Source organism: Lynx canadensis, chromosome D3 (genome assembly GCF_007474595.2).
Source record: "Lynx canadensis isolate LIC74 chromosome D3, mLynCan4.pri.v2, whole genome shotgun sequence".
Lineage (NCBI taxonomy): Eukaryota > Metazoa > Chordata > Mammalia > Carnivora > Felidae > Lynx > Lynx canadensis.
The window spans coordinates 86,238,375-86,252,354 of record NC_044314.2 but is presented as its reverse complement, the minus strand read 5'-3'; the positions used below and the strand labels follow the sequence as shown (position 1 = coordinate 86,252,354).

General features: G+C 53.3%; 1 protein-coding gene and 1 long non-coding RNA gene across 8 annotated transcripts; both read left to right on the top strand.

Moving 5' to 3' along the window:
- Positions 1–30: 30 nt before the first annotated feature.
- Positions 31–6,382, top strand: LOC116738396. 7 transcript variants are annotated; one of them, XR_004344273.1, is made up of 6 exons: positions 31–684; positions 1,751–1,856; positions 3,788–3,889; positions 4,008–5,210; positions 5,627–5,744; positions 6,368–6,382. It is a non-coding gene; the product is annotated as an uncharacterized LOC116738396 (long non-coding RNA). The 7 variants fall into 7 exon arrangements; XR_004344272.1 differs by having other exon boundaries at positions 6,359–6,373; XR_004344274.1 differs by lacking the exons at positions 5,627–5,744; positions 6,368–6,382 and adding an exon at positions 5,570–5,584 and having other exon boundaries at positions 324–684.
- A 239-nt stretch (positions 6,383–6,621) lies between these two features.
- Positions 6,622–12,557, top strand: LOC115528068. The gene is given in 7 exon segments (XM_032595351.1): positions 6,622–6,669; positions 7,169–7,633; positions 7,636–8,011; positions 8,014–8,762; positions 8,764–9,038; positions 9,040–9,283; positions 9,285–12,557. Coding segments are annotated over 7 exon segments (3,657 nt in total). The 3' UTR covers positions 10,785–12,557.
- Positions 12,558–13,980: the final 1,423 nt, after the last annotated feature.

Below are 13,980 nucleotides of genomic sequence, written 5' to 3'. Positions count from 1 at the left end.
TTGCAATCGAGGTATCTTCCCTCCGGCTTCCTCCTTCTGCCCCGAGACCCCCTCCCCCGTGGTGCTGAGCTAGGGAGGGGAAACCAGGATTTTAACCAAATTAGCATTCACATTCCTGGGAGGATGTAGCCCTCGCCTGGACCTGGGTGATAGAAGCTTTTCGCTCTGTTTTTATTTTTGGAGAGGAGCGCCCTGTAATTGTCCTAAACACATGCTTCTCTCTCCACCCCCCCCCTTCTTCCTCCAGCCACCAACGGAGGAGAGAGTCCCCCTTTTTTGCATTTATCTTTTCCTTCCCCTTTCTTTATTAAAGGTCCGGGAGTGGCGGCGCCCAATCAGCGCGCGGCTTCCATTTTGTGAGTTCAACTCCGAGGCTCCCGGGCTTCGCGAGGACGCATTTGCAGCCCCCTCTGCCTGTCCTCTCGGGCGGCCGAGGCGAAGGAGCCGCCTTTCTGGGGCTTCGTGGTGGTGTATTTCATATTGGGGCTCTTTTCGGGGTTTGTAATTTGGCCGTGGGTAGGTAATTGGCTGGAGCAGGGCGGCAGGGCGCGGCAGCCAATCAGCGCGCGGCTTCTATAGGGCTTGAGTTATTAGACGCTGATCTCAAAACATCGTTCATCAGACACCAAGGAGAGGCCAACAGATGAGGGGAGCCATTTTTCTGCAATGGAATTAAATGGCCAAGTGGGTTTTTCCTTTGTTGCAAATGGGGAATGCTTTTCCTTTGACTCCACCATCCAGTTCAGGACGCCTCAGTGTTGTGTTTAACATTTGTCAACAGGCTAAAGGACTCACAATTGGAAGAATGAAGAAGACTTTTTAAAAAGATCTGGATTTTTCCTTATGACTTGGAATCCATCTTTGTCTTGTATAACTAGGTCATAGCACACCATTAATGTCAGCAGTTAACAATTTTGAATTCCAAAAAACCTAAGTAAATGACATATTTAATTTTTTTCCTCTTTTTTTTCTTGGGTGGGTGGGGGGAGCTTGGAGCTGTCTTAATCTGTATTCTCTTGACTGAACAATAAATTTTTAAATATATATAGTTTCCTCTATTAAACACTTAAACCTGGCCATCTTATTAACTCCTTCTGCTCTCTTTTTAACAAGGTAATGTTTTAAATGTATAGTTTTAGGACTAGCGAAATGGCAGCAACAAAAAATTGTAAGCAGTTGTTACTTTTAAGCTTTTAAAAAACCTTTTACGTTGTAAGTACCCAATCCATTCTGTCCTTACGCAGTGCAGTTTTCATGTTAATGTTGCTGAGATGTCCTTAATTTTCTGAACCTTCATCTGCATGTATGTCTTTGTCGCTCTTGTCTAATATAAGCCAGTTAAAATGCTTTTAGACGATTTTGCTTTTATAAAGCTAAGGTTTTTTAGCTTTAAGCTTTTGAAAATGTTTAAAGCAATAAATGCTAGTCAGCTTTCTTCCCAGTAACATGTACACGTTCTTTGAAAATCGATCTATTTGAAGAAAAACAGCTCTGTTTTTCTCGTCTTGGTAGGGGGGTGGGTGAGGGAAAGGAAGACCTTCTCTTTGTGTACAGAGTCTAAAGCCGTCACAGGAAACTAGATTAAAACTGGAAAACAAGTCCTAGCTGGTTCGAGCCAAACACCAACGTTAACTCGCGGGTATTTTCTATGGTGGTTGGGATGGCCGTGCGTCTTTTGCCTTTTGTTTGATTTGACTGTGTATTTTCGCCTTTTGTCTCTTAATGACGATCACACCATTGCTATATCCAGAGCAGTAAACAGTCCTCAGCGAAGCCGCCTTTTGCCAACCCAACCCTGGAAAGTTTGCAGAAGTGGAAGGAGCAGAAAATGCCATGAGAGTGTAACTTACAAAAAGGTAACAACAAGAAAGACACCACCATTCCCCCAATAATCCTAACTAAACAATCCCCCCCTCCCCCGCCAAAAGATATTTTTTACATAACACGTCCAAAACCTCCGCCCAGCTTGATCTTCCAGACTCCATGGCACCGGGCAGAGCCGGTAAGTTTAAAAAAAAAAAAAAAGTGCCTTTTGCCCCTTCGAGGAAATCTTTTTTCTAGCAGGCCAAGGGCTGCAGATGTTTGGGAGCTGAAGGGAGGTTTCTGGAGCTTTATGTTTGGCAGCCAGATGGGGAGGGGTGGGGGGACGAGGACTCCTCAGACCTTTTTGCCCCTTCTGCCCCGGAGGCGTGGGGAGGGTCTCCCCAGCGAGCTCGGGCATCCATGGAGCCGCCTGCGTTCATCCCCTTCGCTTTTCTAGGTCTGAGCCTTCCTGGGGAGGAGAAAGTTGAAGTGTTTTGGAGATTGGGGGGGGGCTCGAAAAACGAGGAAAGCTCCCCACTCGGCCTAGGGCCTCTCTCTCTTTTGATTGTCGGGCTCGCACTCTGAAGCCGGCTTTTCGGGGCTCCTGGGCGGGCCTGCGCTTCCTAAGCAAAAAAAGGACAAAAGGCCGGCGTCCATGTTGGCACCATGACGCAGCATCTCTCCCGCCTGCCACCAAGCGCTGCCTGTTCTCCCGACCGCGCTCGCTCCTCCCTCCCAAACACGAGTTTTATTTTCAGGTTCAGAGCAGAGCCGCAGGCCGGGGCCAGGGCCGGGGTCGGCCGGCGGGCGGGCCGGGCTGCGGGTGGCTAATGGCGGCCGCCCTCCTCCTCCTTCCTCCCTCCTTCCCCGGTTGTCGTTGGGGGCCCGGGGCTGACGGCGGCCCCTCGGCGGGCGGGCCCCGAGAACCCGCCAGGGCACAGCGCCCCACGCCGGAGGGTGGTCGCCGAGACTGTTGCGGGGGCCGTGGGCCTGGGGGCGTCACGCGCCCCGGCTCCCACCGTCGCCTCCGCCGGGCGAGGCGGCCAGACGGGCGCCATTTCGCGCGCCGCCCGCGGCTCGGGCGGTGGCGGCTGCTGCGCGCCAGGCGGGAGGAGGGAAGGAGGCGGCGGGGCCGGGGGGGAGGGGAGGCCGGCGCGCCGCCGCCCGCGTTTCAGGCCGCCGCCCGCGTGGACGCCCCTGGCCGGGGGAGGCCTCGACGACGAGCGCGGGCTCCGCAGCCGCCCCGGACCCCGCGCCCGACTCCGGGGAGGGGTGGGGGGCACGAGGAGACCTCGTTCCGAGCCCGGGGAGCGGGAGCCAGTAGCAAAGGGCCACGGGGACGGTCGGGGCCTCGAGGCTTCCCCTGACACCGCCCGGCGCCTCCGGAGGCGGCGGAAGCCTCCCTCGCGGCCCGACCCTGATCCTAGGCCGACCCCCGCTGCCTACCCGGGCCTCGGCGACCTTGTCGGGCTCTCAACGCCCGTAACAGCTGAGCCCGAGGGGTAGCTCCCTCCCCCACTTTGTCCCCACTTTGGGCTCGAGGCCTTCACGGAAGCCACTGATCTAGTCGTGCAGGGCACACCCCCCAACCCTGAGCTCTAGAGGCCGGGTGGGGGGGGGGGTGGGGGTGAGGGAGGATTGTGGCCTGGGAAAGCCGAGCGGGCCTTCCCCGGGATCCCCTGAGGCGGAGGGCTCCAGGGTAAGCCCTCACATCTCCGGCCCATTCTCGGGGAGGGGACGTGGACGGGGCGGGGACGTGGACGGGGCGGGCCTTTGGAAATGCAGATGAGTCGCCTCCTGCTGCTAGTCGCCCTGGCTGAACCTTCGTGACTCAGCCGCCCCCCACCCCCATCCTTTCCAGAGTGAGGGCCCCCTGGGCAGATGGGAAAGGGGGGCTTTTGTAAGGCTCCCTTTCCCTCAAGGAGACCCTACCCGGTTTGTGGCTATCAACACCCTGAGAAACCATCCGACTTTTCCCCGCCAGGCTCTTGGCTGGAGAAAGGGCGACGGCCAGGTATCCCCAGAGTGAACCATCCTCCTTTGGACAGCAGGATCAGGCCTAATTTCACTCTGACAATACTCTAAGGTAGGTGTGAGTCTTTTCCCAGTCTGAGAGGAAGATTTGGGGGGCTTGGGCCTGGAGCCCAGGGAGGGCGGGCACCCCAAACCCGCTAGGCTGGTTCTGCAGCCCCTCCCCCCCACAGATGTGTGGGACTGTTGTGTGTGAAACCGGCTGCCTGCTGGGCCTGCTTGGTCCATCCATCCCCGCCTGTCAGCTTCTGTTGTCAAGAGTTTGGGGCGTGCAATTCTCTGCAGTGTTGAGCAGCATAGGAGAGGCTGAACTTGCAAGTATTTCCCAGTTGTGTGTTTTGGGGTGGGTGGGGTAGGGCCATGGATGCCTCTTCTGAAAGGTAGTCTGTTGCCAGGAAGCTCAGCCCTGCTCTGGCCCTCCCTTCCGGCCCTAGTGGGGGCGTGTGGGGTGACCGTGAGCTGGTCTCTTCCCCTCTGATGTCTGGCTGCTACAGAGGTGAACACAAGTACCTGAGATCTGGGCCAGCTTCCTCCGAGAAAGAGGCTTCTGGACTCTTCTCCCCCTTCTTGGGAATTCCCACGATTTTCTGCACCCCCCCAGCCCCCCCCCCCCCAAGAGTCCTGGTTCTAAAATGAGACAAACTGGGATTTGAAACCTGGCTAGCCATTTATGTGCTGTGACTTTTCATGAGCTGCTGAGTCTCTGAGCCCATTTCCCCATCTGCACAATGGGGCTGGGTCACTGATCCCTAGTCTAGAGTGTGCACCGGAGTCATACAGGTGGCTCATTAGAACATACTGCTGGGGCCCAGTCCTCAAGTTTCTGATTCGGTAGGTGGGGCCCGAGACCTTGCATTTCTACCAAGTTCCCAGGTGATGCCGATGCTGCAATCTGAGGATATGTTTTGAGAGCCTTTGGGTGAGAGACTAAGAGAAAAATTACCAGGGGTACCCAAAACCGCAAAGAAAAGACCCCCCCCCCCCCCCGTACCGGAACCAGCCAGGGCATGCCCGGTTGTGGTTTGACCTAAAGGCGGGAACCAGTCAAGTTTTGCTGAGTGGTCAAATTTAAATATCAACCAATAACAGCTCTGTAACCGTGGAAGATCCCTAACTTCCCCATAACTTGTTTGTGCCTGTCTATAAAAAGGCTGTAAAAACCTCACTCGGGCACTCTTAGCGTCACTGACAACGAGTGCGCGGAGGTCTGGGTTCGAACCTGCAATAAACGGCCCTTGCCGCTTGGCTTTGACTCTGGACTCTGGTGGTTTGTTCTTGAGGGTCACCCGAATTTGGGCATATCATTTGGGGGCTCATCTGGGATACCCCCAAGCCCTCCAGACCCCAAGTCAACGGGTCGTCCCTGAAGCTGATCGGTAAGTGACCCGGCTCTGTCCGTTTCTGTCTGTATATCGTCTGTTCGTTTCTGGCTCTCTCCCGCGCGGGATCTGTATCAGGGACTGACACAGCCCTGGCGGACGCGCTATAGGGCAGTCAGTCGGGACCAGTAGGAGACGTCCTCTGGCACCCGTCTGGGGCACCATTTTGGCCCATTGGAGCTTTTCTGTTCAGGTTACGGACACCCGAAACGCGCTAGCGACCTATGTTTCATGTTCTCTATTCTATAACCTTTAAGTGTTGAACCCCTTCTCTTTCACAGGTGACCTGGCCTGGCGCAACCAGAAATCCTCATAACTTTACTGTTTCTCCTTTTAATCCTTTTCTCCACCTCCAGGATACAGATGGGCCAATCTCAAAGCATTCCTCTTTCTCTCCTTGTTGCTAACTTCAGGGATGTTAGAACCAGAGGACAGAATTTGAGTCTAGACATCCGGAGGGGAAAATTAATAACCCTCTGCCACTCCGAATGGCCAACCGAAGGAACTTTCTGCCTCCCTATAATTGCTAAGGTGAAGTCAAAGATTTTTCTACCGGGTCGCAAGGGACACCCGGATCAGATTCCCTTACGTTCTAGTATGGCAAGATTTGGTGGAAAATCCACCCCCTTGGTTGGCCCCCTTCCTGTCCTCAGGAACGTGGAAGGTCCTTGCCATGCGGACTGCAGATCCCCCAAAACCAAAGATGCCATCCGCGCCCTTGTATCCCATATTGCCTGATAGTCAGGACCTACTATCCCTAGACCCTCCACCCTATCATCCCCCTCCCCTCGTACCCCAGGCCCTACCAGCACCAGCCGCCCTGCTAGTTGCCCCCCTAGGGGAACCGGGAGGACGGGAAGCGGCAGCCGCGCCGGAACCAGGAGGACGGGAGGCTATAGCTGCACCGGGCCCCATTGAAAACGAAACTGACCTCAAGGGGCCAGCCGGCTGAAGCCGCGGGCGCACTCAGCGTGAGCCAAACCCTCGCCTCCCCGACTCCACTGTGGCCCTACCCCTGCGGGAAATAGGACCCCCAGATGAAACAGGCAACCCCCGACTCCAGTATTGGCCCTTTTCCACCAGTGACCTTTACAACTGGAAAACACAGAACTCTCGATTCTCTGATAACCCTAAAGACCTAATAGCTCTTTTAGACAGTGTCATGTTCACCCACCAGCCCACCTGGGATGACTGTCAGCAGCTCCTCCGCATCCTGTTCACTACAGAGGAGCGAGAGAGGATCCAATTAGAAGCAAGAAGAAAGCTGGTTCTCGAAGACGACGGTCAGCTGACATCTAACCCTGACCTCATTAATGCGGCTTTCCCCCTAACCAGACCTCCACAGGACGAATGGGACTACAACACGGCAGAAGGTAGGGGAAGGCTACTCATTTATCGCCAGACTCTGATGGCGGGTCTCCGGGCTGCTGCTCGCAAGCCCACCAATTTGGCTAAGGTATATTCGGTCGTACAGGGAAAGACAGAGAGTCCAGCTGCTTACTTAGACTAATGGAAGCCTTTAGACAGTTTACCCCCATGGATCCAGAAGTCCCTGAGAACCAGGCTGCTGTCGTTATGTCCTTTGTAAATCAAGCAGCTCCTGACATTAAGAAAAAACTCCAAAGGCTAGAGGATTTAGAAGGTAAACAGATCCAGGATCTGCTCCGTATAGCACAATGGGTCTACAACAACAGGGATGCCCCAGAAGAGAGATCAAGGCCACAGAGAAAATGACTAAAGTCCTGGCCTCTATAGTCCAGAAAGAACAGCCACCCCTAGAAGGCACTCAAACAACACGCCCTCCCAGGCGACACTTAGATAAAGATCAGTGCGCCTATTGTAAAAAAAAAGGCCATTGGGCACCAGAGTGCCCCAAAAAGAAACAACCCCGCCCCAGCCAAGGACAATGGCAGCCTAAAACAGCCCCCATACTGTTTACCCAAGATACAGAATAGGGAGGACGGGGTTCGGATCCCCTCCCCGAACCTAGGGTAACATTGCAAGTGGAGGGGAGCCCGGTCCAGTTCCTAGTTGATACCGGGGCACAGCACTCAGTTCTGGTCAAGCCCCATGGAAAAGTATCTGAAAAATCTTCCTGGGTACAAGGAGCCACCGGAATAAAAAAGTACCCCTGGACAACTCAGAGGACTGTGGACTTGGGAACTGGGAAGGTAACCCACTCCTTCCTGGTCATTTCTGACAGCCCCTGCCCCCTGTTGGGGAGGGATTTGCTTACCAAAATGGGGGCCCAAATTCATTTCCAACCGGGAGGACCCACAGTGACTGACTTTCACAACCAACCCATATCTGTACTCACTGTGAGACTAGAAGATGAATACAGGCTCCATCAGAAACCCACTCCTCTGGATCAGGGCACCGAGCCCTGGCTTCAACGCTTCCCAGACGCGTGGGCAGAAAAACGGGTGGTATGGGGCTAGCAAAACATCGCCCAGCCCTATTTGTAGAGGTCAAGCCCGGGACAGACCCCGTCCGCGTGCGCCAATACCCTATGCCCATGGAAGCCAAAAATGGCATCACACCGCATATCCGCCGCTTCCTTGATCTCGGGGTCCTACGCACCTGCCACTCAGCATGGAATACCCCCCTGCTGCCCGTGCGCAAACCCAACAGCGGGGAATACAGACCAGTGCAGGACCTGAGAGAAGTCAATAAGCGGGTGATGGACATACATCCAACCGTTCCTAACCCCTATACTCTCTTGAGTGCCCTCAGCCCAGAAAAACAATGGTATACTGTTCTGGATCTAAAAGATGCTTTTTTCAGCCTACCACTAGCGCCTAAAGTCAGGAGCTATTTGCATTCGAGTGGACAGATCCAGACAGGGGCATAAACGGCCAACTCACTTGGACCAGACTGCTACAAGGATTCAAAAACTCTCCGACCCTGTTCGACGATGCTCTACACGAAGATTTAAGTGAGTACAGACAACAACACCCTAATATAACTCTCCTGCAGTATGTTGATGATCTCTTAATAGCTGCCGAGACGACCGAAGCCTGCATCCAGGGAACCGAAGGTCTCCTGCGAACTCTGGGAACCTTAGGCTACCGCGCCTCATCAAAGAAGGCTCAGATCTGCAAGTCAGAGGTAACTTACCTGGGTTACTTACTGAAAGGGGGGCAACGCTGGCTAACGGATGCCCGGAAGGAGACCGTCCTTCGTATTCCCAGACCGCAGACACCACGACAGGTGAGGGAATTCCTGGGGTCGGCTGGGTTCTGCAGACTATGGATACCAGGGTTTGCTGAATTAGCAAAGCCTTTATACCAGGCAACAAAGGACCAACAGCCCTATAGTTGGACGGAAGAAGCCAAACAGGCCTTCCAACGAATTAAAACTGCTCTGCTATCAGCACCTGCCCTGGGACTCCCCGATGTCTCCAAACCCTTCCATCTATGTGTAGATGAAAACCGAGGCATAGCTAAGGCGGTGCTAACCCAGCATTTAGGCCCTTGGCGCAGGCCAGTAGCCTATCTGTCTAAAAAGCTAGATCCAGTGGCCGCCGGATGGCCACCCTGTCTCCGGATGGATGATTGCAGCCACTGCCCTAATGGTAAAGGACGCTGATAAGCTGACCATGGGCCAAGAGCTACAAGTCACCACCCCGCATGCCATCGAGGGCATCCTCAAGCAGCCGCCTGACCGATGGTTGAGCAATGCCCGACTCACTCATTACCAGGGACTGCTGCTGAACCCCCTCAGGGTCATCTTCACCCCCCCAACGGCCCTGAACCCAGCATCACTGCTGCCAGACCCAGACATGGGAACCCCACTTCATGACTGCGCCGACATACTGGCTCAAGTTTACAGGGGAGGACTTGCAGGACCAACCATTATTGGATGCGGACGCCATCTGGTTCAGCGATGGAAGCAGCTCCGTTCACCAGGGACAAAGGTATGCGGGGGCGGCCGTAACTTCAGAAACCCAGGTGGTTTGGGCAGAAGCCCTACCCCCTGGAACCTCGGCCCAAAAGGCTGAACTAATAGCCTCAACCCAGGCCCTAAAATTAGGAAGAGACCGCAAGCTAACCGTGTACACTGATAGCCGATAGATATGCCTTCGCCACCGCTCACGTACATGGGGCGATATACAGAGAACGGGGGCTCCTCACAGCCGAAGGGAAAGACATCAAAAATAAAGAAGAGATTCTAGCCCTGCTAGCAGCCTTATGGGAACCCAAAAAGCTAGCGATTGTGCATTGCCCAGGACACCAGAAGGCAACCGACCCAGTTTCCCGGGGCAACAATTTGGCCGATCGGACTGCAAAAGACATAGCTCGGCCCCCAGCGCAATTACTGACCCTACAGCTGCCAGACCCCGGACCCCAGGAATTGCCCCCCAGCCCTGAGTATTCAGAAAGCGACATTCGAGGGATGAGTAAACTTCCTATGACCCGAGTCAAAGATGGCTGGTGGAGAGACTCCAAAAGCAGCATTATACTCCCAGATAAACTAGGGTGGCAGGTTCTAGAGCGGATCCATCACAGCACCCACTTAGGTTCCCGGCGAATGTTGGACTTACTGAGACAGACTGGATTAAAAACCAGAAATGTCTCCAATAAGGTCGATCAAGTAGTCACTAAATGTACACTGTGCCAACTCAACAATGCGAATAGCAATCCTCAGGCAACAGGGGTAAGACAAAGAGGGAGCAGACCGGGGACCTATTGGGAAGTAGATTTCACTGAGGTAAAACCAGGAAAATATGGATATAAGTATTTGCTAGTTTTTGTAGATACCTTTTCAGGATGGACTGAAGCCTTTCCAACCAAGAATGAAACGACGCAGATTGTAGCCAAAAAGATCCTGGAAGAAATCCTGCCCAGGTATGGTTTTCCAGTAATGATAGGGTCAGACAATGGACCTGCATTCGTCTCTAAGGTAAGTCAGGAACTGGCTTCCATACTTGGGGCTGATTGGAAATTACATTGTGCATACCGACCCCAAAGCTCAGGACAGGTAGAGAGAATGAACAGAACATTAAAGGAGACCCTAACCAAATTGACCATGGAGACTGGCGTTAATTGGGTGGTCCTTCTCCCCTACGCTCTGTTCAGGATGCGTAATTCCCCATACAAACTGGGACTCACACCCTATGAAATAATGCATGGTAGACCACCCCCTATCATCCCTAACCGAAAAGATAACCATGTCAAAGCTGAGAATGATAATAGTCTTGAATTCTGGTTCTCCCTACAAGCCTTGCAGAGGGTCCATGAAGATGTATGGCCCAAATTAAAGGAACTCTATGAGACTGGACCCCCGCCTATTCCACATCAATTCCGGCCAGGGGATTGGGTCCTCGTCAAACGTCATCGGCAGGGAACTCTGGAACCCAGGTGGAAAGGACCCTTCCAGGTCATCCTGACAACACCTACGGCCATCAAAGTAGACAGAATCGCCACCTGGATTCATTGCACCCACGCCAAGCCTGTACACCCATTCTCAGACCTCATCGGACCTCCAGCGAAAGGAACAACCTGGACAATCAACCGGAGTAAGGACAATCCCCTAAAAATCACCCTGCGCCGCAAACCACCCAAGCCATAGCCATGATAATCATTCTGTTCTTTGTAACCTCTTTTATTTTACAAACCCCCTTTGTGAGCGGAGGCCTCGAACCTCCAGCTAAGGAGGCAATACTACATAACTTATATGGAAAACCATGTGAATGTAGAGGGGGAAAGTCTGAATCCCCAGTAGTACCCGAGTGGTACACCTACACACAGGATTGTGGAGAAACAACCGCCTATTTAGTTCAGAATTATGGAGCAATGGGGGGCTCTCAATCATGGAAATGTGTTCCTAAACCTAAAACTCTCCCCCCTAGCTCTAGATGCCCCTGTAGCACTTACCAAGACTCCATGCACAGTGCTTGCTATACTGCTGTCTAGCAGTGTATAGGACAGGATAACAAAACCTACTTCACCGCAGTATTGCAGCGTGCCAGGACTGCCGCGGTAACGGGAGAAAATGAATATATGCAGGCAGGGTGCCGGGGCACAGTAGGAACTCATGTGTGCTGGAATACCAAAGCCCCGGTACACGTTTCAGACGGGGGTGGGCCCCAAGATACGGTCCGACAGATTGAAACCCGGAAGAAACTTGAAAAAAATATTTCAGGGGATGTATCCCCAACTTAATTACCACCCACTAATTCTGCCTGAAAATAGCCATTCCGACCTGGACCCTCAGACTATGGATATAATTAAGGCTACCTTTGCGCTCCTAAATGCCTCCAACCCCGCTCTAGCCCAAGACTGCTGGCTGTGTCTCCCTCAGGGGCAGCCCAGACCTATAGCAATCCCTACCACCCTAAGCCTCGATAGCACTGATGACTGTCATCCCTTTAACCCCGTCGGCCCCTTCCCCATGCAATCTCTCATTGTATTCAATATCTCATGTCTTGTTAAAAATCACACAGACGCTAACGACAGTATTGATTTAGGGGAAGTCTCTTTTGCTAACTGTACCAACTATACAGTAATCAACTCCTCACTATGTAGCTCCAACACCACTGTATTTATATGTGGGGGCAATCTCGCTCACACTTACCCCCAAATTGGACAGGAATCTGCGTCCCAGCAACCCTCCTTCCGGATGTAGACCTGGTTCCAGGGGATTCCCCGATGCCTATACCTAGCTTAGACTATCTACCAGGGAGAGCCAAGAGAGCAGTGGCAGTCATCCCCCTATTAGTAGGGTTAGGAATAACGGGAGCTGTAACAGCTGGATCGGCGGGCTTAGGTGTATCTGTCCACACATACCATCAACTTTCGCGACAGCTAATAGAAGATGTACAGGCCCTGTCCGGAACCATCCAAGACTTACAGGATCAACTTGATTCCCTAGCCGAGGTAGTATTACAGAATAGAAGGGGACTAGACCTGTTAACTGCAGAGCAAGGTGGGATATGTTTAGCCCTCCAAGAAAAATGTTGCTTTTGTGCTAACAAGTCAGGAATAGTAAGAACAAAAATCAAACAACTCCAAGATTTAGCCCGCCGTCGGAAAGAATTAGCTGACAACCCTTTATGGTTCGGACTCAACGGCTTCCTCCCATACCTCCTCCCCCTCTTAGGGCCATTGCTAAGCTTGCTACTTCTCCTCACAATAGGGCCATGTATCATAAACAAAATGTTAGCTTTTATCAAAGAAAGAGTCAACACTATTCAACTGATGGTCCTCAGAACCCAATACCAACCTATCGTTAATGAAACATTTGGTCAAACACATAAGATCCAAGATTGGCTCTTAAGGCACCAAAGAAAGGGGGGAATGAGAGACTAAGAGAAAAGTTACCAGGGGTACCCACAACCGCAAAGAAAAGACCCCCGCCGGTCCCAGAACCAGCCAGGGCGTGCCAGGTTGTGGTTTGACCTAAAGGCGGGAACCAGTCAAGTTTTGCTGAGTGGTCAAATTTAAATATCAACCAATAACAGCTCTGTAACCGTGGAAGATCCCTAACTTCCCCATAACTTGTTTGTGCCTGTCTATAAAAAGGCTGTAAAAACCTCGCTCGGGGCCTCTTAGCGTCACTGACAACGAGTGCGCGGAGGTCCGGGTTCGAACCTGCAATAAACGGCCCTTGCCGCTTGGCTTTGACTCTGGACTCTGGTGGTTTGTTCTTGGGGGTCACCCGAATTTGGGCATATCATGGGCTGGGTAACACCTGGGGGTGTTGTGAGGAGGACGTGAACTAGTGCTTTTGAAACAGAGGCGTTTGCTTCATAATAATGGCAACTCTCCTTACTCTCCTAACACAAGCTGACTGGCTCCTGGTGTCCCACTGTCTCCAGGAAGCTCCACAGCTGGAGATGGTGTGGCCCTTGATCTCTGACCCCTCCCCCATGCGGTCTCTAGTTAGGGATTACTTTGATGAACCATTTGGGTCCCAGGTGCCACTGATCTGCACCACTCCCCCATCTGGGCTGAAGTTTGGCTTCCTCGGGGTCGGCCCTGCCCACTCACTATAAGGCTAAACTGAGGTTTTAGGGGAGATTTTGAGAGCATCTTGGCGCTCCGTCAAGAGAGGCTTTAAGTCAGGCCGCTGCGCTGGTGACCTTGGGCGAGTCTCCTGTGTGAAATGATAATAAAGCCTGCTGGAAACAGGAATGGGGGGAATTAAGTGTGACTAAGGGGGCTTGGCCTCACGTTCTGACTTCACACTAGCTGGCCTCCATTCCCTTTTGGCTGCAAGGAGTGGGGGCTGGGCCGGCTGTGAGCTGCTCCCCCACTGACCCACCCCTGAAGCACGTGGCACTGCCTCAGGGCCAAGGGGGAAGACTGGCTTTCCGTAGGCAGGGAGCCAGCTCCCTTTTTCCTCCGTGTGGTTGGAGTCCGAGCGTTGGCCTGCCCCCAGCTTCACAGGCTGTTCAATGGTCGGGTCATGATTTAGGGTCACTCCCCCCAAACCCAGAGATAAGTGACTCACCCAAGGTCACGAGGCCACCACTGGCAGCCAGTATGGGCTTCCAGGTGTCCTGACTTCAGCCTCTCGCCTGTGTCCATGGCACCCCCACCCCAGCTGTCTGGGTTATTTCGGGCTCCCTCCCGTGCCAGCTGTCTGCTTGAAAGTAACCAGCATGGTGCTCTTGGCTCTTTCTGGGCCCCTTCCCTTGGCCCCATGAGGGTCTCCAGTCCCAGATAAGTTGGGTTTGGTCCATCTTGTCCTTTGGTGGGGAAAGGAGGTTCACTCCACTGTCCCTAGCACCAGAGCCCCCTTCCCCCTATCCAGGGTGAGGGGA